The sequence below is a fragment of the Vigna radiata genome, chromosome 9, assembly GCF_000741045.1.
Source record: "Vigna radiata var. radiata cultivar VC1973A chromosome 9, Vradiata_ver6, whole genome shotgun sequence".
Classification (NCBI taxonomy): Eukaryota; Viridiplantae; Streptophyta; class Magnoliopsida; order Fabales; family Fabaceae; genus Vigna; species Vigna radiata.
The window spans coordinates 8,562,755-8,587,723 of NC_028359.1; the positions used below are offsets into that span (position 1 = coordinate 8,562,755).

General features: G+C 32.3%; 3 protein-coding genes across 5 annotated transcripts; 1 reads left to right on the top strand and 2 right to left on the bottom strand.

Moving 5' to 3' along the window:
- The first annotated feature begins 67 nt into the window (after window positions 1–67).
- On the top strand, window positions 68–3,957 carry LOC106774340 (pentatricopeptide repeat-containing protein At1g15510, chloroplastic). Its single transcript, XM_014661297.2, has one exon. The coding sequence runs from the start codon at window positions 215–217 to the stop codon at window positions 2,846–2,848; it is 2,634 nt and encodes an 877-aa protein (XP_014516783.1). The 5' UTR covers window positions 68–214; the 3' UTR covers window positions 2,849–3,957.
- Window positions 3,958–4,956: 999 nt separating this feature from the next.
- LOC106774304 (tryptophan--tRNA ligase, cytoplasmic) lies at window positions 4,957–10,661 on the bottom strand. 2 transcript variants are annotated; one of them, XR_001376731.2, is made up of 12 exons: window positions 10,320–10,661; window positions 10,127–10,246; window positions 9,633–9,818; window positions 9,047–9,164; window positions 8,569–8,655; window positions 8,207–8,299; window positions 6,935–7,015; window positions 6,583–6,654; window positions 6,236–6,304; window positions 6,022–6,132; window positions 5,349–5,561; window positions 4,957–5,167 (listed from the first exon to the last, which is right to left on the bottom strand). XR_001376731.2 is itself a non-coding variant. In XM_014661253.2 (11 exons), the coding sequence occupies exons 1-11, from the start codon at window positions 10,538–10,540 to the stop codon at window positions 5,511–5,513; spliced, it is 1,209 nt and encodes a 402-aa protein (XP_014516739.1). In that variant the 5' UTR covers window positions 10,541–10,661; the 3' UTR covers window positions 4,957–5,510. The 2 variants fall into 2 exon arrangements, 1 of the variants encoding a protein (XP_014516739.1); XM_014661253.2 differs by having other exon boundaries at window positions 4,957–5,561.
- A 1,537-nt stretch (window positions 10,662–12,198) lies between these two features.
- LOC106773016 (lysine--tRNA ligase, chloroplastic/mitochondrial) lies at window positions 12,199–22,605 on the bottom strand. Of its 2 annotated transcripts, XM_014659678.2 has the most exons (14): window positions 22,325–22,602; window positions 21,673–21,891; window positions 21,105–21,216; window positions 20,258–20,366; window positions 19,774–19,831; window positions 18,713–18,781; window positions 17,742–17,849; window positions 17,212–17,304; window positions 16,682–16,786; window positions 14,632–14,838; window positions 14,356–14,450; window positions 13,982–14,072; window positions 13,134–13,304; window positions 12,199–12,543 (listed from the first exon to the last, which is right to left on the bottom strand). In XM_014659678.2, exons 1-14 carry the CDS (start codon window positions 22,544–22,546, stop codon window positions 12,451–12,453), a joined length of 1,752 nt encoding a protein of 583 aa, XP_014515164.1. In that variant the 5' UTR covers window positions 22,547–22,602; the 3' UTR covers window positions 12,199–12,450. The 2 variants fall into 2 exon arrangements, with proteins under 2 accessions (XP_014515164.1, XP_022642022.1); XM_022786301.1 differs by lacking the exons at window positions 12,199–12,543; window positions 13,134–13,304 and having other exon boundaries at window positions 13,982–14,064; window positions 22,325–22,605.
- Window positions 22,606–24,969: the final 2,364 nt, after the last annotated feature.

Sequence of the window (24,969 nt, forward strand, 5' to 3'; positions counted from 1 at the left end):
GTGATGAATTATATAATAAACATAAGAGTAGATTGTGTCTGAAGAAAAAACAACAGAAGATATTAAACTAAGATTTAGCGAAAGATGTTATGGATAAGACGGTGGTTATGGTTGCCAATGGCAAAGACAACACAACACAACACAGTTTAACATTTTCGTGTCGTGTTGAGTTTGGTTTTAACGATAAACCCTCCTTCATGTTCTGTAACTCCCAATGGCGGCGTTTGCTAAACCCTCTCAACTTCATGCTCAATTGGGCAATCTCCTTCTTCCTCCTTCTATTTCGACCAACTTCAACCTCAAAACTCTCACTTTTACGCACACCCTTCATTCCCCTCTTAGAAAAGATAAACATGTTTATGTTTCAAGTTCTTCCACTGCCGCTACCTCCCTCAGCAACGACCACAGCAGCCATAGCGCAAACTCTGATATTTCCCAACTGTGCCTTCTTGGGAACTTGGACCGTAGCATGAGCTACTTAGACTCAATGCACGAGCTTCGAATTCCCGTTGAAGATGATACTTATATTGCCTTGGTACGACTGTGTGAGTGGAAGGGAGCAAGGAAGGAAGGGTCTCGTGTTTATTCATATGTTTCCAAGTCCATGACCCTTTTGAGTCTTCAACTGGGGAACACGCTTTTGAGTATGTTTGTGAGGTTTGGGAACTTGGTGGATGCTTGGTATGTTTTTGGGAGAATGGAGAAAAGGAATTTGTTCTCTTGGAATGTTTTGGTTGGTGGGTATGCTAAAGCTGGCTTCTTTGATGAGGCTCTGGACCTCTATCATAGAATGTTGTGGGTTGGTGAGAGGCCTGATGTTTACACTTTCCCTTGCGTTTTGAGGACTTGTGGTGGCATGCCTAACTTAATGAGGGGTAGAGAGATTCATGTGCATGTTTTAAGATACGGGTTTGAGTCAGATGTGGATGTGCTTAATGCATTGATAACTATGTATGTGAAATGTGGAGATGTCGGTACTGCCAGGTTGGTGTTCGACAAAATGTCTAATAGAGATAGGATTTCGTGGAATGCCATGATTTCCGGGTATTTTGAAAATGGGGAGTGTCTGCAGGGATTAAGATTGTTCTGCATGATGATAGAATATCCTGTTGATCCAGATTTGATGACCATGACCAGTGTGATTACTGCATGTGAGCTTCTGGGTGATGAGAGATTGGGGAGGGAAATTCATGGTTATGTTCTGAGATTGGGGTTCGGGAGTGACCCTTCAGTTCATAATTCGTTAATTCAGATGTACTCTTCAGTTGGGCATATTCAGGAAGCGGAAACAGTTTTCTCTCGAGCAGAATGCAAAGATGTGGTGTCATGGACTGCAATGATATCAGGCTACGAGAATTGTTTGATGCCTCAGAAAGCACTTGAGACATATAAAATGATGGAAGCAGAAGGTATCATGCCAGATGAAATCACCATTGCCATTGCACTATCTGCTTGTTCTTATATATGCAATTTAGACATGGGGACAGACCTGCATGAGACAGCCAAACAGACTGGGCTCATCTCTCATCTGATAGTTGGAAACGCACTCATTGACATGTATTCAAAGTGTAAATCCATTGACAAGGCTTTGGAGGTTTTCCACTCTACTCTTGACAAGAATGTAGTATCTTGGACATCAATCATCCTAGGTCTTAGGATCAACAACCGGTGTTTTGAAGCTTTATTTTACTTCAGGAACATGATTCTTAGACTGAAGCCAAACTGTGTTACTTTAGTTTGTATTCTGTCTGCATGTGCTGGAATAGGAGCTTTGACATGTGGAAAAGAGATTCATGCCCATGCATTGAGAACTGGAGTAAGTTTTGATGGCTTTATGCCTAATGCAATTTTGGACATGTATGTGAGGTGTGGAAGAATGGGATATGCGGGGAAACAATTTTTCTCAGTTGATCATGATGTTACTGCATGGAACATTTTGCTTACAGGATATGCTGAGCGTGGGAAAGGAGCACTTGCTTCTGAAGTTTTTCAGAGAATGGTAGAATCAAACATCAATCCTAATGAAATAACATTTATTTCCATATTATGTGCTTGCAGCAGATCAGGTATGGTAGCCGAAGGCTTAGAATATTTTAACAGCATGAAGTATAAGTACTCTATCACACCTAATCTGAAACACCATGCATGTGTGGTTGATTTACTTGGCCGTTCTGGGAAATTGGAGGAAGCTTATGAATACATACAGAAAATGCCACTGAAACCAGACGCAGCAATCTGGGGAGCTTTATTAAATGCATGCAGGATTCACCATCATGTTGAACTTGGGGAGCTTGCTGCAGAGAATATCTTTCAATACGATACAACAAGTGTTGGATACTACATTCTTCTCTCTAATCTTTATGCTGACAATGGTAAATGGGACAAGGTTGCAGAAGTAAGAAAAATTATGAGACAGAATGGGCTAATAGTAGATGCTGGATGCAGCTGGGTGGAAGTCAAGGGCACAGTGCATGCTTTCCTCAGTGGTGATAACTTTCACCCTCAAATAATGGAAATAAATGCACTTTTAGAGCGGTTTTATAAGAAGATGAAGGAAGCTGGTGTTGAAGGGCCAGAAAGCAGTAATATGAACATAATGGAAGCTTCTAAGGCTGACTTATTTTGTGGGCACAGTGAGAGACTGGCCATTGTGTTTGGACTTATGAATTCTGGTCCTGGGGTGCCTATTTTGGTGACAAAGAATCTGTACATGTGCCAAAATTGCCACAACATTGTGAAATTTATCTCTAGGGAGGTTCGCAGAGAGATTTCTGTGAGGGATGCTGAACAATTGCACCATTTCAGGGGAGGCATCTGCTCTTGCATGAATGAAGGATACAGGAGTTAACCTGATTACCTAGAAAACTGTAAGATATGTAGCATCATGGTGAGAAATTAGAATTGAAAGAAATTGCTTCAATATCCATGCATATAAGATTTGAACATGTCTTCACATATATGGCAGGGTTTATTCCCATCAAGTACCAAAATGTCTTTGACATTTAGTTAAATGAGACGAATGTTCATTATTTTGTAAAAACACGATAAAGAACTTTCAGATATGTAGAAAGACGAATGCCTTTTTTACGAGAACTTTCAGATATCTAGCACAAGGCAAAAATGGAAAGTAGAGAAATTGGCTTTTTGCTGTAAAAATGAGCTGCTTTCTCATATTTGACAGGTAAATAACCTTGTAAGCAAATTGAATAATATAATGCATGTATTCTACACACCCATTCCCTCTCTCATTTTTATTATCTTCAAAAGAAAATTTTCAGTCCATCATCCAGCATCAGTTAATATTGTAGAAGTGTCCAAAAAACTCTTAAGATATCTGTTCATAATTTCACTACTTTCTTGAAGTTGATTGGCTTGATAGATGATAGATGAAACCAGTTGTTGTTGGATTGAGCGTTTGTCACTAGGCCAAAAGTTATAACTATTAGTCAAAATGCAATTCTTTCTATTTAAGAGCGTATTAGTTCAAGCATTACGATTCAATTGTGACTCGGTTCACTTGATTTCGATCACATGACAATTGATGCCATTTACAACACTTAAGCTTCCTAGCTACTTTCTCAAGACACATAATTTTTTTGTCATCTTATAGATCAGATGGATTTCTGTACCTGTTATCATGGTTTACTGTCTAGTGATCCGCATTTGTTTTCTATGAAAGATAGAAGTCATCTCAGTGTACTGTAATCTGTATTTCTCTCTTTCTTGCATGCCCTTCATTGGGTTTCTGGTGATAAAGATCAAGAACTTGGTACGGACTTTGCTTGGTTTCGGGCTTCATGAGTTGTTTGCAGCCAACAAGAATGCTATATACAAATTATTGCATGAAGAGAAGACAAGAAATATACGTGCATATGAACAAGCTTGATATTACATTGTCTCTCTTTCTTTATATCATCTAACACTTTTGTTTAAAGAGAAAAATTTTCCAAGTCTTTCAGATTTCTTTTGTATTGAAAACTTATCAAATTTGTATCTTGTTAAAAACATTTTTGGTTGTTTTGTAAATTTATAAGTGAATTAAAACATTATGTGTTTAGTTAAGTTGAGTTAAATGATCCAGTCAATTGACTAGTATTGAGACCAAGAGTAGTTGATACTCTTTGTAAACCAGAAATGATAAAACTTGTGTAATCTTTATTAAAGATTAATAAAATCCCTTAAAAGGTCTTAAGCAAAAACTAAAAAAAACTAGATAATCAATATAAAAATGTGTTATTATTTTGCCTTATAAACATTTTTCTAAACACTCTTTAAAAGACACAAGTGCAACTATTAGACACTGTCTAACTCCAGCAAAAATCATTTACAAAAGTCATCCTCCTTTCTAATATTTTGCCGTGATTCAACATTAACATTTTAGTAAATAATTTGATTTGCGTTATATTTTAAAAATAATGTTTTATTTAATTTTATATTTATTTAAAGTAATTTTATTTAAAATTAATATAATATATATATATATATATATATATAAATATAAATACTCAGTTTTTTCTATACCTGTAAACACACAGAGGATGTTTATATATATATATAATATATACATCCTATGTGTATTTACAGATATAAAAAAAACCGAATATTTTTTTATTGACCTCCAAAAAGTAATGAGACAAGTAATAAAACAAATTTTTCTTTTATAGATCTTATACATATTCAATCCCTTCTCATCTCTACATTTAATTTATTTATCCTGTATCAACTAAAATGTCAATTTAAAACTTTTATAAACAAATTACATTGTTAAGTTAAAAAAATTATATCTATTCATTTTTAAATTTTAAAAACAAAATTATATCATAGTTTGAAATACAAATAAATTCTAATTTTCTATTGAAATTTAAAAACTACAGACATATTTATCTTATTCAAATTAACTTAAATTTATCGATCATAACCCTAATCTACTTGCATCTAAATCTACTTACATATAAATCCATGAATCGTAACTTTATTTCACTTAAATTTGAATCGAGAAAGTGTGAATCAAAATCAAAATATTATACAGACACATTGTAACGATGGGGATACAAGAAACAAAATCAATCTTTTACTGGTGGGATCATAAAAAGTTCCGAATGCATCTTGTATCCATAAAACTGTGCTGTGGTCTTCGACTCTAAATTCACGAACACTTTTCAATCGTCTTGCAGTTATAACAGAAAAGATAATGTTAATTACAAAATCTATTATGACATTTTATAGAACTTCATTCATACGTTAACCAACTCGAACCCAATTAAACTGCAAACTCGTGATGACAAAGGTTTTCCAATGCTAATCAATTTTTTTCCTTTCATATAACTTAAAAGAACCAAGTTCCTTACCATTTTAATTGTCAGATGGTAGTAAAAAATGGTACAAATTTTGATGATAGCAAGTCTATGCAACAAAATCGTAGTAGAAAACCCCTTTTCATGGTGAGAAAAAGCCCCGGTTGGCAAACAAGTGGATCTCAGCAATTTTGGGCAAACAAATGCAGGATGACTTCAGTCAAACATGTGGGGAAGTGGTCTGACAGCCATAAATGCATCCACCATCTGAAAGAATTATGGAAAAAGAGAATATGTAAGTTTTGCACCATATACATGAATACAGCCAACCATGTTTTCGTAAAACAATTCCACCCAACCAAATATGTAGTGCGAATATTGACCATATTCCGTCAAAATTTTGAACACTAATAAATGCTACTTTTTCAACTGTGAACACCCAGACACAAATACACACATATATTGGTGGAATGGAGGCATTTTTTCAGTAAACAAAATCTAATCTAAGAGTAAACAAGTTTCAGGTGTTCTAGCAATATTCAACAGTAAGGGTTTTCTTAATTCCACCCAAGACTTTCCTCTCACCCAGGTTAATAATTGGTTTAGGCAATACTCAAGATTATGCAATTAACAATCGAAATGTCAACTTATTTTTCCCTTGTATTATTATTTCACTCTTGTAGCATAGGCATCTATGCAATGACATCCATTATTGTTGAATGCATACCTCTTCAGTCACAGAAGCCCGAGCCCTACGATGTCTCTCCACTATTTCAGTCAAGACTTGAATTAGCCGTTGCTTTACCTCACCCGTTAGCATGCGCCCTTCTCCATATTCCTACAAGAGAATAACAGAACAAGTTAGGGGAAAAAAATCAAAGGGTTCCTCCTTGTGCTATTTGTATTATTAAACAAATTGGGGAAAATGATAGAAACCGGACCTTTTTAATGTGTTCAAGTTCAGCATCATCTTCTAAGAAAAAAGTTAGGTATTTGATTGGTATATCTACCTGAATCATGCTACAAAAGGTCAAAATTCTTGGACTGTAACAGGATGTAAAGACGGGAGCACTAAAAGAAAGGCAAAACAATTTATTAGACAAAAAAGAGTTTAATCTTTCGTTTCAATTTTACTAGGAATATTATAATACTCGTGCCTTCTTAATCCTTCTTCATTCTATCACTTTTCATAATTTAGGTAAGGGGGAAAACATTAAATAAACGATGAGGTTTATACATCTAATACATGTAAACTGCATTATTTATGAACCGGCAATAATTCCGTTACCTCAAGATTTGCCCCCAATTGCCTATGTTTCTCAACCGAATCTTGCCCACCAGAAAATGCATGCTTGTTTACCTGAAGAGAGCGACACATACACTTGGTGAAAATAACCAAACGAGGGCAGAAAAAATCACACAGATGTTGCTTAGAAAAATTATACACAATACACAAACACCAATGTCAACAAGTAGATTTACCTTGTCACCCAAGATTCCTCAACAAAACAAGCAATTAAAGAAAGAAGAACCTACTGCTAACTTTTGTCACAATGAACAAATAAATCTACAAGACTTGTATATAAGCAACAAAATTAACAGATAAAAAAAAACTTTAAATAGAGTAATTTCAGTAGCACCTTGTTCTTTATATCTTTTGCAGAATCAGTCACATATATTGCAGAATTGGGATCACTGGCAGACATTTTTCCTGTTTCCCCCTGAAAATAATTATATTTTAAAGATGTGAGATCATGGTTGACAGAACAAAATCCCAACCCATCATGCAGAATATTATATGATTCTGGCTCCCCTCTCCATACTCGTTCATGAACAAAGACACCATGGGGCATTGTGGGAGCAATGTCTCTTTTTTGTGTTAGCATACGTTTATGTTATTAGATAGTTTTGGGGTTTTGAACTCCAAATGACCCAAAAGTCACAACTAAATTTAGGCTCCTTCCTACTCCCGTGGACTGTGTGTAAACACCAAAACATCCCTTTGCCCAAATACAAAACTAAATAAACCCTATTCTCTTTGCTGTCTACACCTCCGTACACATTGCAGTCCAAGCTTGTGCCATATGCATTAACCCTTCTGACCACCATTGCCTATTTTGGTCCAATCAGTGCCACCTCCAGAAACATGGAAGAGATAATAAGCTTCTGTGCATCGTGAATTCTTGTTGTTTTGGTTTTGTCGAGAGACACTCCAGATTGCTCAATCTTAAAATACATTCCAGATTGTGTAATCTAAGATTAGAAAAATAAATTGAAGGTTTTGAATAGGGTTTTGTAATCTGGAAAATTACTCCGTGTATTTTTAATGTTTTAATTACCTGCATTGAGTGCTTTTCCTAATATGCTTGTCTTTCTTATATGTGCAAATTGATATGACTAGGACAAGCGATGGTGGTTCTCAATTCAATGAACGCCAAAGACCTGCTGCCTGACCTAGTAACTCCAGTCATGAAAGATTATGAGAATGTGCATGCAGAGATGCACAAGCACGGTAGGTAAGCGTTGACAAAGCCTAGGGACCCGAAGATAACTGTTTGTTGACAATGTAAACACATCAAGTTGCGAGATGTAGTAGTAAAAACTTATATTTCGTAAATTTATGTTAGCATAATGTTATATTTTGAGTTTGTTTGCAAGAAGGTATTTATTGTGGGCATCTGAAGTTGGTGTCCCATAGGCCAGAGAATGTGCATTGTAAAAGTTAGCCAAGAATGCTTATGGCAGCAGAGTACTTAACCCAACAGCTTAGGCTTTTGTAAAACACAGTTCATAATAAAACAAAGCAAAAATTGACTGGAGAGAATTAAGAGCTCAATTAGGTTAGTAGAATGATGAATATCAGCAGCTCTCTTAATCAATTTGATAAAGTAGCATGTTTTGCAACGCAATACCTGTAATGCAGGGAAGAATAAAGATTCTATCAAGGCTGGCTTGTTGAAACCCATTCGAGGAGCAACATCACGTGTCATTCTAAAATAGGGATCCTGAATATGTCATAAAAAATGCTATTACAAAGAATAAGATGAACACTAGAAAGAAAATAACAGACCGAGATGTTCACATGCATTTGAGAAATGTTATATGCTTTAAGTTGGAACAGATCCTTTTTATGACATTTTTCTTTAAATATTTACAGGAATGAAGAGAATTTGGACAAGAATAAATTTTCACAGTAATCACATCTGACCATTGCCATACACGTTAATCTTCAGCCAAATCAACTAGCATATATTTGCATTGATGTCCAACTGACCTGGTCAATCGCACAAGGAATTAAACAACGGAGATTCTCTTTTCCAGAAAATAGGTGAGGAAATGAACTGGGAAATGATGGAACGGCCTACATAGACAAAAGAAGCACATACAGTCATCACCATGTAGAAAATTCAAAATATGTACTATTATTAAATTAAATGGATTCAATTATAACTAGGAAAAACAAACTTACACAGCATTATACGCACAGAAGAATATATATAGTTTCATCATCATGATGTTAAAGTTCCATTGTCAATAGATCACAAATATGTTCAAATTATTGTTAAGGACAAACTTTCATGAACCTATTAAGAACAAAATATGAATAGTGCCGCTATTGCATGTAATTGATAACAGTACATTATGTATCAGCAAATAAGAGAAATGACTCAGGAAGCCAACTAATAGCCCAACTACAGTAACCAAAATGTAAAGTTAGGGATCATTCTGTAAAGAGAAGACATGGACCATACCTGCACAGGAGGAAAACTAACTTTTCCAATATGATCTTCCCCAGCAAAACCAAAGATACCAACAGCCTGGTTATAAGTCACACGTGATGCAACCTCACACATGTTCTTGTAAAAGGAACTGAAAAGGAAAATTATCCTTATACGACAGAAGATTTACTTTACGTAATTCAAAGTAAAACAGTAAAAGAGATTGGGAAATTTCTCACGCGACAGTTTATTCCAAAACATAAAATATTTACTCAGTATTTTCTCTTTTAATTATGGTATGATAAAAGCTCCAAATTAGTTTAAACAGTCATTCACTTTTAAATATAAGAATGAGACTCAAAAACATTAAAAATGCTCGCACATTAAAGGTTTCTGAACTTAAAATTTCTATGAGAAAACTTCATCTTGGAAAGAAATTCTGTGCAGTGTTCTGGATAAACTGGAGAACTTTTTGCTGAATAAGAGAAAACCATGCCTGAGATTCAACTAATTCTAATAATGTATAACTAAACATTCTCAATAAAATCCCTTAAACTTTAACTAATCCATGATTTAATAAATCGGCATATATCAGGGAAATACTGCATTTATCACTCACCCGCCAACATAATTAAAATCAGAGAAGATGAACGTCTTTGAAATGTCAAAACCACAAGCAATGATGTCCTTTGCATTCTCCCTTGCAAGTCTTCGGCACTCCTCTACAGTAAGATTTTTCCAGAAGAACTTTTCATCATCAGTGAGCTGTATAACCAGAGGAACCTTAAACACATCTTGCAAATACCTACATACCATTTTCCGCCAAATCAAAAAAACATCCAGAGCAATCACAAGAATTGAGAATTCACCTCCCTTTTCAAGCTTGACCCACAACTTAAACATCTAGTTTCAATCAATTATCATGGTAAAACTCTCTTAACCTATCGTTTATGAAAATGACTACATCAATACAAAAAGCAAACTACACTAACACGGAAATTCTAATAGATATTGCCTACACAATATATTTACAATCTTTCGTCAAATTTCCACTTAAATAAAAAAAATGAAACCCAGTCAACCTATAAAAAAATGACAGGCGAACTCACTCACTTAGTGAACATGAAGGGAATCAAATGTCCCAAGTGCAACGATTCGGAGGAAGGTCCGCGCCCAGTGTATAAGTAAAACTTATCGCCTCTCTCGTACGCATCCAGAATCTCCGCGAAATCGCTGCAACACTTAAACGATACTCTCAAATCACCGTTTAAGCAAATGAAGGAGTGAACGAAGGAAATGGAGGTACCGGTGGGCGAAGAAAACGCGGCGTCGTAGAAAAACGTGAGGCGTGCGCGAGGTGAGGCGTTCGAGACGCGAAATGAGAGCGTCGTCGAGCTTCTGGCAACCAAAACGGTCGATGAGTTTGTCGTAGTCGATTTTGCCTTTTGAAGAAACCTCCCATGGATTAACGACTTGTTCGGCCTCCTCTTCTAGATTCTTCTTCTCAACCTCTGTCGTTGCTGCCATTGAATTTCTTCTTCTTCTCTCTCTTTGGAAATGGAAATGCAGTGCCTCTGCAAAGACTTAAACAGTGTGTGTGTGCGGTAGGGTTTTGATCTTTCAGACCTTTCTTGTTTAGTTTATCCTTAGAAGGTTTTACTTGTCTTGTCCTTGACAATTAGATTCATACAGTATTGTATTATTTTGAAATATTAAAAAAAAAAATCATGATAAATTTAGTTGTATATATAGTTTGTAGAAAAAATCATGATAAATTTAGTTGTATATATAGTTTGTAGAAGCATAAGTAAAAATATGGGTTAAATATGGGTTAAATATGTTTTTAGTCTCTATATTTTTGGGACGATTTTGGTTCTAGTCTCGTACAATTTAGTCCTTCAACTTTAGAAAACTCTGATTTTAAAAATGACTAAAATCAGAGTTTTCTAAAGTTGAAGGACTAAATTATAACTTAATTTGAAAAAAAAGACTAAAACCAAAATCGTCCAAAATATAAAGACTAAAAACATATTTAACCCTAAAAATATTTAAATAAATATATTGAATTTTTTTTTAGTGTGTAACTCAATTAAGTAATGTGATGTAATTTACTTTTCTCAATTATGAAATCTCAATATATTAAGAATACTAAACTTTATATTATTTTATTAAATAATTATTATTTTTGTCCTTAAGTTATTACTCACATAAGATAATTATATAATATTGAATAATAAATTATATTTTTTTATAATTTGTATGAAAAAAATAGCAAAATTAATTTAATATAATATGGAAAAAAAAGTATTTTTTATATTATTTTTTAATTACTTAATGATCATAAATGAAAAAAGCAACGGTTATTGTTTTATATTACATATGAATTTTAATAATATTATAATAAATAGTGCTTAATTTTTTGTCTTTGGATGAAATCATTCATATTGTAGGAAGATATACCTAAATGTTTATTTTCACATACTTTTTTTTATTGACATTTAGTACTTTTAAAAAATAATTTTAATTAAAAATTAAAAATAAAAGTGAAGTAGAAAGTTAGAAAGAATGCACTAGTAAGATATAAATGTTTGCTTTTAAATCGGATTGTACTTAAAATGTCATTTAATTAACAAATTAAAATAGCTAGAAGTTCAATTAAAATTGGATTCTCTTTTTTTCTTAGAAACAATTTATCCAAACAAATAAAGAACGATTCGAATTGGATGATTCATTTTTTATTTACAAATCCTTAAAAAATTAAAATACTAGATCCATTTTCGGCAATTATTCAAAAAATAAAATACAGAAAATGTAAAAAAAAATAAAATCGTGAAATATAAAATTTAAAATGTATAAATTAATTAATGATAAAAAATTTAATATGATAAATTTATTTTTCTTTTAATATATGAAATTCAAAGTACAAAATGATTTTCTTAAAAAAAATATGAATTTTTTCATATAAAAATCATGGATTTTTTTTTTTATAATATTCATCTCTTAAGAATATATTTAACTTTCAATATACAATCAGGTGAAAATCATTCACACTCTCCATTCTCTGTTTTTCTTTTTCATGGTCACCTGTATTTACAGGCTAAAATTTGGTACTGTTATTTGTAATTCTTTTAATCAAATTCTGTATTTGATGTCCTTTATAATAATTTTCTTCACACATAAAATACATTACAATCAACTTAACTTTCTTCTAGAAAACAATAATAATGATATTGTAGGAGAAGAATTACTAATCCTTTTTTTATATTCCAAGTGACATATTTTGCCTTACCAGAAATCAAAACTCCCAAACAGGTAATTTGAGGGAATAATAAATAACTTGATCTTGTTACATGTTCTACAAATGATTTCATATATAATTAAGGCCACTCAACACTAACATTTAGGAAAGAGCAAAAAGTGAACTCACAAAGCTATCACTATTGCTGCAGCTTGAGTACTGGGAAGGCGATAACATCTCGAATACTGGGAGAATTTGTCAAAAGCATCACGAGCCTATCAATTCCAAGTCCCTGGATTTGTAAATGGCAATTAAAAGACTACAACAGGAAAGGAAAACCAATTTGCTATTCTAACACTTTGTGGTTCAAACAATGCTGACAAAGATTGTTAACATCACAATTCAGAGAAGTGAAAGCATTAGCTTGCATACACCATGGTTGTTGCCTATTACACTAATTATATCACTCATACACAAGCATTGGAATTCCAGTAATAGCTTATAATTCATTTATTTCTAATACATATGTTCTTCAATATGAAATTCAATAAACTATTGAAACATAAATTTGAAGATGAAAAGTAAACATGAGAATATACACGACGAAAATCATAAAGGACCTTTACAACACTGTATTTAGTAAAGTAACATTTTAAAATAAAGAATGGTTATGATTAAATTGAACATGATGATTTTGCTCTTAAAAATTGACACTATCAGGAAAATAATCTATTATTAAGTTGATCTCAAGCCAAGATAATTGTTGATTGCATTGGACAGAATCAGTGCCTTCAATACGTGACCATGTGAATACCACAAGAAAAAATAAAGGGTAAGTTCCACAACTATAGAAAGATACACAATGCAGACTAGTTACCATACCATTCCCGAAGCTGGAGGCATTCCGTATTCCAAAGCTGTGAGAAAGTCATCATCAAGAGTTACTTCATACGAGTCATCTTCATCATCCTTTCCTTCCTTTTTATCATCATTTGCCGAAATAGCTGACCTCTTCTTTTCATGCTGTTTAATTTGATCTTCCAAGCGCCCCCTCTACCAAGTTCAGAGAAGAAACCATAATTAAATTGAGACAGTTAATTAAGTTCAGAGAAGAAACCATTAGAGTTCATTCTTTTTCCAAACAGGTGGGGCAAAGTCATTTTCTATTTCTGGTGGTATCTGGAACAGATTAACGAACCATTCAAGTTTCTCTTTATTTTTGGTTCCAAATACCTAACTTGGTTATCCATGTGAAGTTGAAGAAGAGTAGCTGTGAAATTAAAATTGGATGTGAAAAAAATAGTGAACTTAAATTTGGATGTGAAAAAAAAAGGAGAAATCGCATGCAGTTAATGCACAAAGCACCAATTTGATTATGATGCAGCACCAAGTTTGACTTGTTTTCCTGTTGGTATGTCATCAAATTTTCATAAATGATACTGAACTTATTATCCAATATGTCATCTATCTTGTTAAGGTAATTGCAGAAAAAGAATAAGGAAAAGATAAATAAACTCCTCTGAACTAACAACCGCAAGAACCTAAACCTACTTCTAAAATAACAGAGAATAGTATTTTCTTATATTTTACCAGGATCTTATTTTCCCCTTTTCAAGTGGTTGAATATGAGAAACAGATGATGACAAACACCTTATATATAGTGTACGATAAGCAAAATCTACACAAGCTATGCAACTTGGATCTGAAAAGTTTGAAAACTTGAATCTTACCTGATCTATGGGATCAGTCAATTCGGAGAATGCATTCCCCAACTCACGGCCACAAATGAAAAGTTCAAACCTCTCAGTCAAACCTGTGTATCTAATGTCGGATCATGTGTAAGATAGAAGCTACTATCTAGAAACAGAAACTGTGCATCACTTTCTTATTGAGATTGGCCAGGATGCCTTTTTAAAATAAATGTAATCACTGCATGCCAGAAAGTAAGTAGTACAACATTCCCGAGTTCATATTCCCGGGGATGAGTTTTAATCAATGAAACAAATATTCTAAGTTCGAAAAGATTAATATTTCATAGTATGTAGAATAAAAATACCTTTAATAACAGCAAATAACATTATTTGATATTTTGAGATGTTTCTACCTTCTGTGTGGTTTGGCAAGGGGAGATATCTCAATCGGATAGTCTAGAACAAAAGTAGGTTGGATGAGCTTTGGTTCTACAAAAATCTCAAAAACCTAAATAAACAAAACAAAACCAATTTGGTTAGTGTGTGCAAATCAATTTGACAATATAATAAATGCAAAAAGTGCAAAAGAAAGGAATATCAATATAAAAGGAGAAAAAATGTAATTGCAAAAAAGAACTAAATTTATCAAATGAAAAGAATAAAAACTGGATGCTCTGAATAAAATCTACCTCATTAAGAAGGTGGCCAATGGATCGGCATGCTTCAATGGAACCTTTATCCTTGTTATCAAGATTCTTTCCAAGGGTATCCAGAGTAACACGCTTTGCAACCTCAATATCATCTCCAAATTCATTGAAATCGATCCCAGCAATTTCTTTAACAAGATTGTGCATAGTCTCCCTCCTCCAAGGCCTTTCCAGACATATCTCAACTCCCTGTATGGAATCATTACACTACCTTCAATAAATTTGTTATGAGGAAATAAATTTCAGTATGATGTCATCATTAATCAAACAAAAGCTGACCTTTAAATTTTTTTAGTTAATGCTAAGCTATCATTGAGGGAACTACATCAGAGAAAATGTCTAGAATATATAAAAAAACTTCATTTTAAGTTTTAAAGCAATATAGTAAACATGATATCCTCTGTTGACAGTATGAGAACAGAAGGGCTGCAAGGAAGAATGAGCAAATTTGAAGATAAATATATAAAATTGGTAGTAGGTTTAATTAAGATTAGATAAATAAAAAGGGATATTTGAAAGTAATTCATAATATGAAAGTTGCACTTAAATAAGGGATGTATCAAATGATACTATTTTGAAAAATAAAAACTAAAAATTTGGACTATAAAACTACGCATGGTTGGTCAAGATTAAAAGTTAGGGAGTGGACACATGACCACTCAATGCATCCACCGGCTGTATCTTGGCCATAAAAATACAATTCTTGACCATACAATATATCTAATGTTTATATTTTATAGTTCTTATTTCTCATTTTAACAAAAGTTCTCAGATGGTACATTACCTATATGCATACACATGCACATACATATATATACACACCCCATATGTTTGTGTGTATGTATAAACACTCTCTGTAGTTATATAATGGCTGGATAAACTACTACAAATATATGAAGATTAGAGTTTTCTGAGTTGTATAATTGATAGAATGAAAAGAAGCTTCCTCTTATATTCTAAGAATTTCAAAATCTACCTTTAACTGTGAATTGTTTTCCTTGGGTGAACTACAAATGAAGTTTTGGGTTTCCAATTTATTTTACAGAAGTTGCTTAATACGAAAAAGGTGACAAAACTTAAGTGAAGAGAAAATAAATGGCCTGTTTGATTTTGACATAACACAATCACACTCAAGGTGGTTTTATCAATGTAACCAATTCACTTGTTGCGAAACGGCTTTGGAGGTCTTTTTGGTTGTACGAGAAAATAAAAGAAAAATGTATACTTGTATCCAATGTAAAAAAGAAAAAAAAAAAACTGAATAAATTAAACAAAATTGAGAACTTATTTGCCTTTTTAATAAAATTATAAATAAACAAACTTTTAAAGAAAAAAACAGGTGTATAATTGTGGGATTCATTCAAGTTGTGATCTCGTTTACGATTAATTTTTTTATTTTTGGCTTTAGAGCCATTATTTAATATTTCTTTTATATTGAGTACTAATTATTATATTGCTAAAAAGGTAACATAACATACTATTATAAATTTTGATGATATTGTAAAATTTGAATAACATTTTTATTAAATTTGAATAAGGAATTTTCTATTATGCATGAAGGCACAGCATAAGAAGTTAAAATAGAAAGGTGTTGTTGGAAAAGAAAGTATTTATATTGTCAAAAACACAAAAAATATACCATAATCGTTTTTCAAGTGACTTAAATAAAGTATTTACAGATGTGTCTGTTGTACTCTTATTATGTGCCAATAGACAGCCCCGTTGATTAATAATATGTTTACTTAAATTAAGCAATCAGAACCTAGAATATTTTTTGTCAAATTGAACATCCATATATCTAAATATTATAATTATAATATGGTGGTAATCCTAACCCTCCCTTACAGCTCAAAGTCCGAACATTTGCTCCGATAATTGGGGATCAATCAAGGGGGGACTACACCTTCCTATTAAAACACTGAACAATAAACAATACAGTAACATGTTTTATCCGTTCTAAAGGCTTAGGCATCTCTTCTGTCATATCTACCCAATTCAATTCTAGATTACATTTAGTAAGAACAGCGTCTACCTGATAATCAACTGTAAGCTTCCCATGAACTGCAAGAGCACATCGAGTGACAATCTCCTCTGCCAAACTCATCATACTTTGATAATCCGTGTATGCTTCATACATCTAAAGTTTAACTAATATCAGAATTTAATGGAATGCAATTCAATATATAGTGAAAAAGGTCATGTGCAAATTGAAATATCAAACGATCACTGTTAAAACAATTTGAAAGCCAACAAATGAGAAATGTTATGTATGTTCACATAAAGTACCAAAACTAACTAAATAGTACTATGAAAACCTCACCGGAAAAAGTGAACAAAAACTAAAACAGACCATCGCCAAGCTAATGCCACCAAATTTTCCATATCCCCCCCCACAACTCAATTTTCCACTTCCTGTCCTCTTCAGCTATTCTTCTTTTTCTCCTCTCATATTAACAGCTAGTTGTTATTGTTATTGGATCCAGGTTTTCCGCTTCTGCTATAGAACTGCAGTTCCTATGTAACGGAAGATTAAAAATTCACCTCCAGAATCTAAACACTTACCTCTATAGTTGTAAATTCAGGATTATGTCGAGTTGAAATTCCTTCATTCCTAAATATTCGACCAATCTCGTATACTTTTTCAAAGCCACCCACCTACCATAAAGAAAAAGATTAAAATGGTTAATGACTTCACTAGAAAAATAACATCCATATTAATCAAGCCACTTTCAAATTTATAGCTTGAAGAATATATGCCATATTCTAGATGAAAACATTTAATTTTTTTTTTGCAGCTAATACGAATGAAAATATCCTTAAAAGAACAGACAACGTTTTCTAATTGTTAGTATTGTCAAGAGTAAAATTTCAGTATTCCCACGGCAATTTAAAAATTTGATAAAAAGAAACAACATTTTGACCAGTAATTTTATTCATTTGCGTGACATTCAGAATGAATACTTGATGTATTTTCCTTTATTAAACAAATAATTGCACCCCTGCTGGGTGAACCCCTCGATACTTCCTTCCTGTTCAAAAAAGAATGCTTCTCTGAGCAAGACTTCAGAAATAACAAATATGTCAAATCTCACCAGCATTCTCTTAAGATGTAATTCAGTAGCAATTCTCAGATATAAGTCTCTTCCAAGAGAATTATGGTATGTTATAAAAGGTCTGGCTTCTGCTCCCCCAGCTGCTCCCTAGTCAATGAACTTAATCAGTTTCAGGACAAAAAAAACTTCCATGTACAAATGCCACACTCCTATGTATCATAATTAATAAAATTACAATAAAATGCCTTTCAGAGAGTAATTACATCATTTATCACTTAGCAGTTGTATTGAGAGTTGAGACTGAAAGAGCATATGGTACAATCCATAGAAAAGGTCCAAAATTTGAATGGTACCTTAATTACTATTTTGAAATTTTTCATATAATTTCATTACTGTATTTAAGGCACAAAAATACTCAAAATAATAAATAATAGAAGAAAAGGAGTTGGTGAATTGGAAAAGAAGCCAAACATGAAAGCGTAAGACATAAATACAATTAAACATGATGACAAAATAAATTTCTAAAAACAAATGGCTATTAGATAAAAAAACTAGCAATAGCACCACTATAGTTATCATCAAATGTTTGGTACTTCGTCTTGATTGATAATGAAGGATTGAAACAAATTCAGGAGACAAGCAAAACTGAAAAGAGGTGACTTGGAGTTGCAGTTAGCCCAAATAGTTAGATGCGTGAAAACAAAGCCAACAATGGCATAATAACAGTACAAATTTGACAGGTTCCCCTATGCCATTTAATTGAAATCTTATAACCCCTATATCAATCTGACTTTCATGAGATCCAGTACAATGCATAAATATGAAATAACCAAACTAGAAAGATCATGTATCAAGCTAGCCTGTTAGATCAAAAGTTCTAAAAGATCCATGATCTTTGCATAAATATAAACAGCATATATCAAACAGCTAGTAGAGTCCCCAACATTTGAAGATGCACTTCTATGTAAATAAAAATATGCAGCCAGGGTAGGTACATTAAAATCACAAACCTGCAAAACTGGAGTTTCAACTTCAACAAAACCTAAAGAATCCATTGTCCTCCGTATCTCTGATACAACCTATTTGAATGAAATTGATTAGAAGATCGATTTCGATCAAGTTACTTGCTCAGGAAATACATAAGAGAAGTTTGTTAATCAGTCTAAACGGACAGAAATTGAGCCTATGATCCCTGAAACCAAAATTCTAAATCTTCATTCAAATCAAATTCAATCAAATATATAATTAAGGCAAAAATAAAAAAGTATCATTACACTTACAGCAACAAGATTTTAAGAAAAAGAAATGTAAACATATTTTATAATGTATTACAACCCAAAGTAGACATACTGAACATCATTCTTTTACCAATAGTAAGGAAAATTATGTACCACAACGCCAGAGGGCTCCTTGCTATGAGATGTTATGGGGGAGGGTCATTACGCATATGCAAAAAGACTTTTTTTCTGGATTCAAACCCATTACGCAAGACCAAGCTGGTCACTGAGGTTGAACTTTACCATCATAGGTTTATCAAAATTCTACACCGAACAACATGATGACCATAATTCTTTTACTCTCTTAGTCTAGTTTCTTTTGGAGAAGAAAAATGTTAAAAGTGTAAGACATTCTCGGGCTGAACACACTCCCCTCAGAACTCAAAATGCAATTATAACCTAATTGTCTTTGTTATTCACGTATTCCACTGAGTTCAATTCCTAGACTCCTTTCACTTTTGCTCAAGAATTGTAGTTTTGACCCTTGACATCCTCCCATGAATTTATAGAATAAATTGTTCAGCTTGATCTGTTTCTATAGTCCACTTATCTATAGAAAAGAACAATAGAAAATAGGCACAGCACAAGAAGGTGAGAATAAGATATCTCAATTAACTCAATAAGAAACACGGAAACAAAAAAAAGTTATGGCTCAATTAGGAGACATGAGAACCTGATTGAGGATAAACTTAATGCGTCTACAACTTTACAATTATTTAATGTCAAATTTAAAACAGTTGAATGCCATTGGGTTTAAACTCTTAAGAGATAAAAAAGTTTGGTAGATGAACCACCTTTGCTCTTTTACGGAATACATCGGCTACCTCTGGATTTGCGATCATATCTACGTACCTAACCACAAGTCCACAATAAACAGTGAAGAAACATTTTAATCATAGCTAATCAATTGATAGTCCAAAAGTGCGAGGGATAATTAGAGAAGACGTGGAACAGAGAAGTAATAAGAAATAAATGCACAAAAATAAAAAGAAAGAATAAGATATTATATAAGTCATACTTCAAAAAATAAGAAATAAATAAAAAATATAATCCATTAAAAGATTTGAAAGATGAAGATAATTTACAGAGATGAGAAACAAGAAAGAACAGGAGTAGATGTAGATATCCTATTACAAAATTAGAATGAACTAGATAAAGGAAAAAAAATAATTGTATAGAAGAATTATAATCATAGTCACTAATAAAATAACAAATGTAGTAGTATATAACAGTGATTTCAATAGGTAAGGAAATAAACACATTAAAGTATGAGCTTACCTCTGTCGATAACGTTTATCTATATCAGTTAGTCCATGATATTTGTCAGGAAGTGGAAGCAGAGATTTTGTAAGGATTGCAAAAGATTGGACACACACAGAAAGTTCTCCTGAAGTAAGACCAGAAAAAAACATGAGAAGATGTTCAAATGTTTCATAACAATCAGGCTATCATCTGGCATTTGTCAAAGAGCATATTTGATCCAGCAGAGAAAGGTTATCAATCTCAGGAATTAACTATTTCTCAGTCTGCAGTTATCCTTACCAATCCTTAGCAACTTGAAAGAGTAATTACAGGTATGACATATACTAGAAATCTTCAGTAGATAGACACTCATAAGACAAAAAATCATATATGAAATCAAAGAAGGCTGAGAAAACTCCAGTATAACATAATACAACAACTTTCAGCAAATATTTTAAAACATAATATCTCTAGGTTTAATCCACCTAGAGATAGCTCGAGACTTCCAATTTGGGTAAACATGTTGTTTACATTTGTAACCTCTTTTACCTTTAAAGAGAAAACCTTCTTGTAAATTTAATCATGTCCCCTGAACTCTCATATTTTCTAACATACTAGAATTTGTGTATGTATCACATCAGCAGAAAACTTTCAGTATCTCAATTTTTATATAATCTTAGAAAGGGCATATGCATGGGAATTCAAAAACATACAAAAGTCATAGAATTACTGCAAGTTCTTACCTTTATTTACTCTAAGATAACATCTGGGATAAATTATAAATTATGGGCACAAGATATAGCATGTTGCAAGTGCAAGCCATGTCAATTTACTAAAAGCATACTTTTAGCCTAATCATTTAATAAGATGATTAGTTAAATACCTTTTTCTGTGCGTTTTATTGTTCCTCTTACACCTAATATATCACCAATATCAACATGTGCCTTTAACTGTTCAAACTGATCCCCTATGAGTCTCTCCTTATCACAATAGAGCTGAAATCATAGATTTTAAAAACTTCAGTTAGCCGCTCTATATACCATTCACTTTACAGAAGGACAGTAATTTCAATCTCTAGATGAATAAAATATGCATCTAAAAATTAAAACTGCAATAACAACAAAGAAACATGATAACATACCATAAGCTTACAAAAGCCCTACATGTCTTAGTTTAAAGTCACTTTTAGAGATTACGTAAATATCCTATTCAGGGTTTGTCTCTTTAAAAGATTTAGACAGCATGCTGAGAAAGTGAGAGAACAAGGGAACATATTCGTGTGTTTAAATTACACAATGGGGGCTCTTATTCATAATATGCTTCATAACTATAACGAAAAATGGTTTCCTAATTTACATAAATACAGGCAGCTCACAATAGCTTATAAATGTCCCCACTTACAATATTTACATACTCACTACCTTGAATGTACAAAAAGAGTTAAACAAAACCTGAATTGACCCAGAATCATCTCTTAGTGTGAGAAATGCAAGCTTTCCAAATGCCCTCCTGGCCACAATTCTTCCCGCAACAGATACGTGGTCACTCTCACTATTTTTTTCCTCACCATTTGCCAAATCTATGTAGATATCTTGCAGCTGACTAGCACCGTGAGTTTTGTCCCATTCATAAGCATACGGATCAAGCCCCTTGCTTCTCAATTCTTCAACCTACAAATAACCACAAAGAAGGATTGTCAAAAATGATAATCCTTTCTACAAACATTAAGACAATCTAAAAATAAAGACCCTTAGTTTGTTAGTTATCCGGCAAACACTACATCTCAACCAAAATCTTTACATTGTCCGAACCATGCATTCAATTTTGCATTCTATCCCCAGCAGAAAAAAAGCCGCTAAGTAAAATTAGTCTTAAACTATTCCTTTTTTACACACATGATATTCTCATTTTGCTAGAACTGTCAATAAGCCGGGAGAACAGATAAGTTTTTTATCACAAAATTAACTACAAGGCAATTGATATCATTCCAGCATTGAAGTTCAACGAAAAACCACACAACGCACAATTTTCCAATTCAAAACACAGCAATTAGAAGAAAACGGAAGAACACGACACCGTTGCAAGTGAGCGAGAGCCACGTACCTTCTTCAAGCGTATGGCTCGAATGGCGTCCCTATCGGAAGTCGAAGTTGTAGACGACGACGCCGAGTTCCGGCGATTGCGACCGGCAGCCCTGGTATCAGCGGTGGTGGAAGATGAGCAGGCGCGGAAAACGAGCGTTCGAGGTGTTCGACGAAATGCGTGAGAGTGAAAGAAGTGCTTCAGTGGGTTCCATGTTAGAGTGCACAGTCTTAGCGCTTCCATTCTCTCTTTCACCACTGGGTCGTACCACAGTCTGTTTATTATCTTTCTAGTTTCGGATGTAGTTACTACACAGCAGTTTGAACGGCTACAATATCTAAATTATTATATTTTAATAAAATATATTTCGTTAATATCGAACTTAAGATTGAGTTTACATAACCAAATAAATTATAGACAATTTGATGTAGTTAAAAAAATTAATATAAGTTATTTTTACATTTCAAAGTCTATCCATCATTTATCATTCCGTGAATATTTATTAAAAAAATAATAAAAATATGAGAGGCCACATTAAATTCATGATTACATTTTATGAAACATACATAAATTATACCTATTATAATATATATATATATATATATATATATATATATATTAGCTAATTTATCATAATGATTTTCTTTAGGAAAAAACATTAGAAGTTTAGAACTACATTGTTCCAAAAAAAAAAACATAGAAAACTAAGTAAGAATCATTATTTAACCAAAGCTTCTGAAAGTCATATCTCTAAGCATGCTCCAAAGCATTAATAACCTTTATAAACTTAGCATAAATAGAAGTTTGTATTCCTATAAAAGCTTAAAAACTACTCATATATTCACTCTGGCTTCCTCTAAAAATATTAGCACATGAACCACACAAGATAGACCATTCAACAGTGAGCAATCCCCGTGTTTTTGTGTATCTCGAATCCAAACAAATTTTTGAATTCATTTTTCCATTTCAAGAAAAAACTTAATAAGTCATTTGTAAACCTAAAAGCTATAACAATTACCGAATTTATTAATTGAATTATGTCCATCATACTAAGCAACTTTCCTTTTTAAAAGACAAGTTTATTATTAATCTTATCTACTAAAGATTGAAAAAATCATACCTTAGGAGCCTCCACAAAAGTTGGCACACTTAAATATGTAAAAGGAAGATATATTTGATTTCAAGAGAGAACTCTCTTAAGAAGAAATGAAGAAGCATCAATAGTATATAAGTAACTTTTACCAGGACTTATCCATTAACCAGAGAAAGTGTCATATTCATACAAGAAATATTTCAAATGTTGTAGGGTTCTAGCATCTCTTTTATAAAAAACTTTAACAAATATATCATCATCATCTAGAGAATATGACAAAGAAATTGTATTCCCGAGGACCAACCATAGAAAGCATAAGTTTTTAGAAATAATTTATAAGACACCCTTACTCAAAACCTCCTCATCAAAACAAAAACGCAAAGAAGAGAGACAATTTCGTTGTCTAACACCTTTATCACGAGTGAAGTAACCAACTAAACCACCATTAATCTGGATAAAAAGATAAACATATTACGATATATGAAAAATCTACGTCAAAAAGCCTTTATGTAAACCAAAACAACACAATACTTGAATTAAGAAATTCTAATTAATGATATAAAAACCTTTCTTATATCTTAGTAGTTATATTAACACTCTTGACCTTTTTAGATAAAAAATTAATAATTTCAAAAATAATACAAATACAGTCTTAAACATCTGTCTTAAGAAAAATAATTCAATTAACAATCACCTCAACTTTATAAGCTAAATTTTTTGTAATCATTTTGAAACGGAAATCAATCATTAGATCGAAATTCAATTATACATTTTATAACATTAAAATAAAAGAAAAAATATTCAAATTCGTTACCAGAGAGAATCTTAGCAAAAGAATTATCGGTCATTCAATCACAAATTATTTTATAACTTAATAATCACAAAACATTTAAAAATTACTTTGTCAATATTAAAGAAAGTTTATATTTCATCATATTAGTTCAACTCTTTATGGAAAGCATGTACAATTTCCCAATAAGAGTTTCTATTGTTTAATTTAGTTAAACTAATATTAAGAATTTCTTTTAAAGTAAGGTATTTGTATAAACGAATGTGATGCAATTAATACCGAATGAAAGAAATATAACAATTGCTAATTATTTTTTATATGATTATTATCGGAAAATATATATATATATATATTAAAATTTGTTTAATAATTAATAGTAACAAGATACTTATAGCTGACCAGTAAAAAGTTTGTTTGAATTTGGGAGCTTGGGTAATATAGAACCACCCGGTTAGCTAAACACTCGACAACGGACATCCAATAAAAAAATCGATCTGAAAATTAATCTGAACAATAACAACTATAAAAATGGACAATTAACGAAAATAATAGTCATTAATTGATAATTAATATGAATAATACTATTTATTTGTAATAAAATGGATTAGAAAACTCAAAATAGTATTTATAAATATATGTCTGAAATCAGAGATGAAATAACTCATTCTAAATACTCAATATAGTATTTATAAATATATGTTTAAAAGAGAAAGTCTTATATTCATTTCTATTAAACATTATTATGCAAAATCATTAATTTGAGTGAACAAGGAACCTCAACAC

Bases quoted from the DNA above. Each gene is read 5' to 3' on its own strand.
- LOC106774304 (XM_014661253.2), bottom strand. From the start codon at position 10,540: ATGGCAGCAACGACAGAGGTTGAGAAGAAGAATCTAGAAGAGGAGGCC. The intron at 9,819-10,126 runs GTGAGTGAGTTC...AATGGTATGTAG, and splicing joins ATTCCCTTCATGTTCACTAA to GTATTTGCAAGATGTGTTTA. The intron at 9,165-9,632 runs GTGAGTGATAAA...TTTCCTTTTCAG, and splicing joins GATTTTAATTATGTTGGCGG to TTCCTTTTACAAGAACATGT.
- LOC106774340 (XM_014661297.2), top strand. From the start codon at position 215: ATGGCGGCGTTTGCTAAACCCTCTCAACTTCATGCTCAATTGGGCAAT.
- LOC106773016 (XM_014659678.2), bottom strand. From the start codon at position 22,546: ATGGAAGCGCTAAGACTGTGCACTCTAACATGGAACCCACTGAAGCAC. The intron at 21,217-21,672 runs GTTTTGTTTAAC...CTATGATTTCAG, and splicing joins ATGATTCTGGGTCAATTCAG to CTCTATTGTGATAAGGAGAG. The intron at 14,839-16,681 runs GTAGACGCTGTT...GATTCCATACAG, and splicing joins AGCTTACAGTTGATTATCAG to GGAGTTGAGATATGTCTGGA.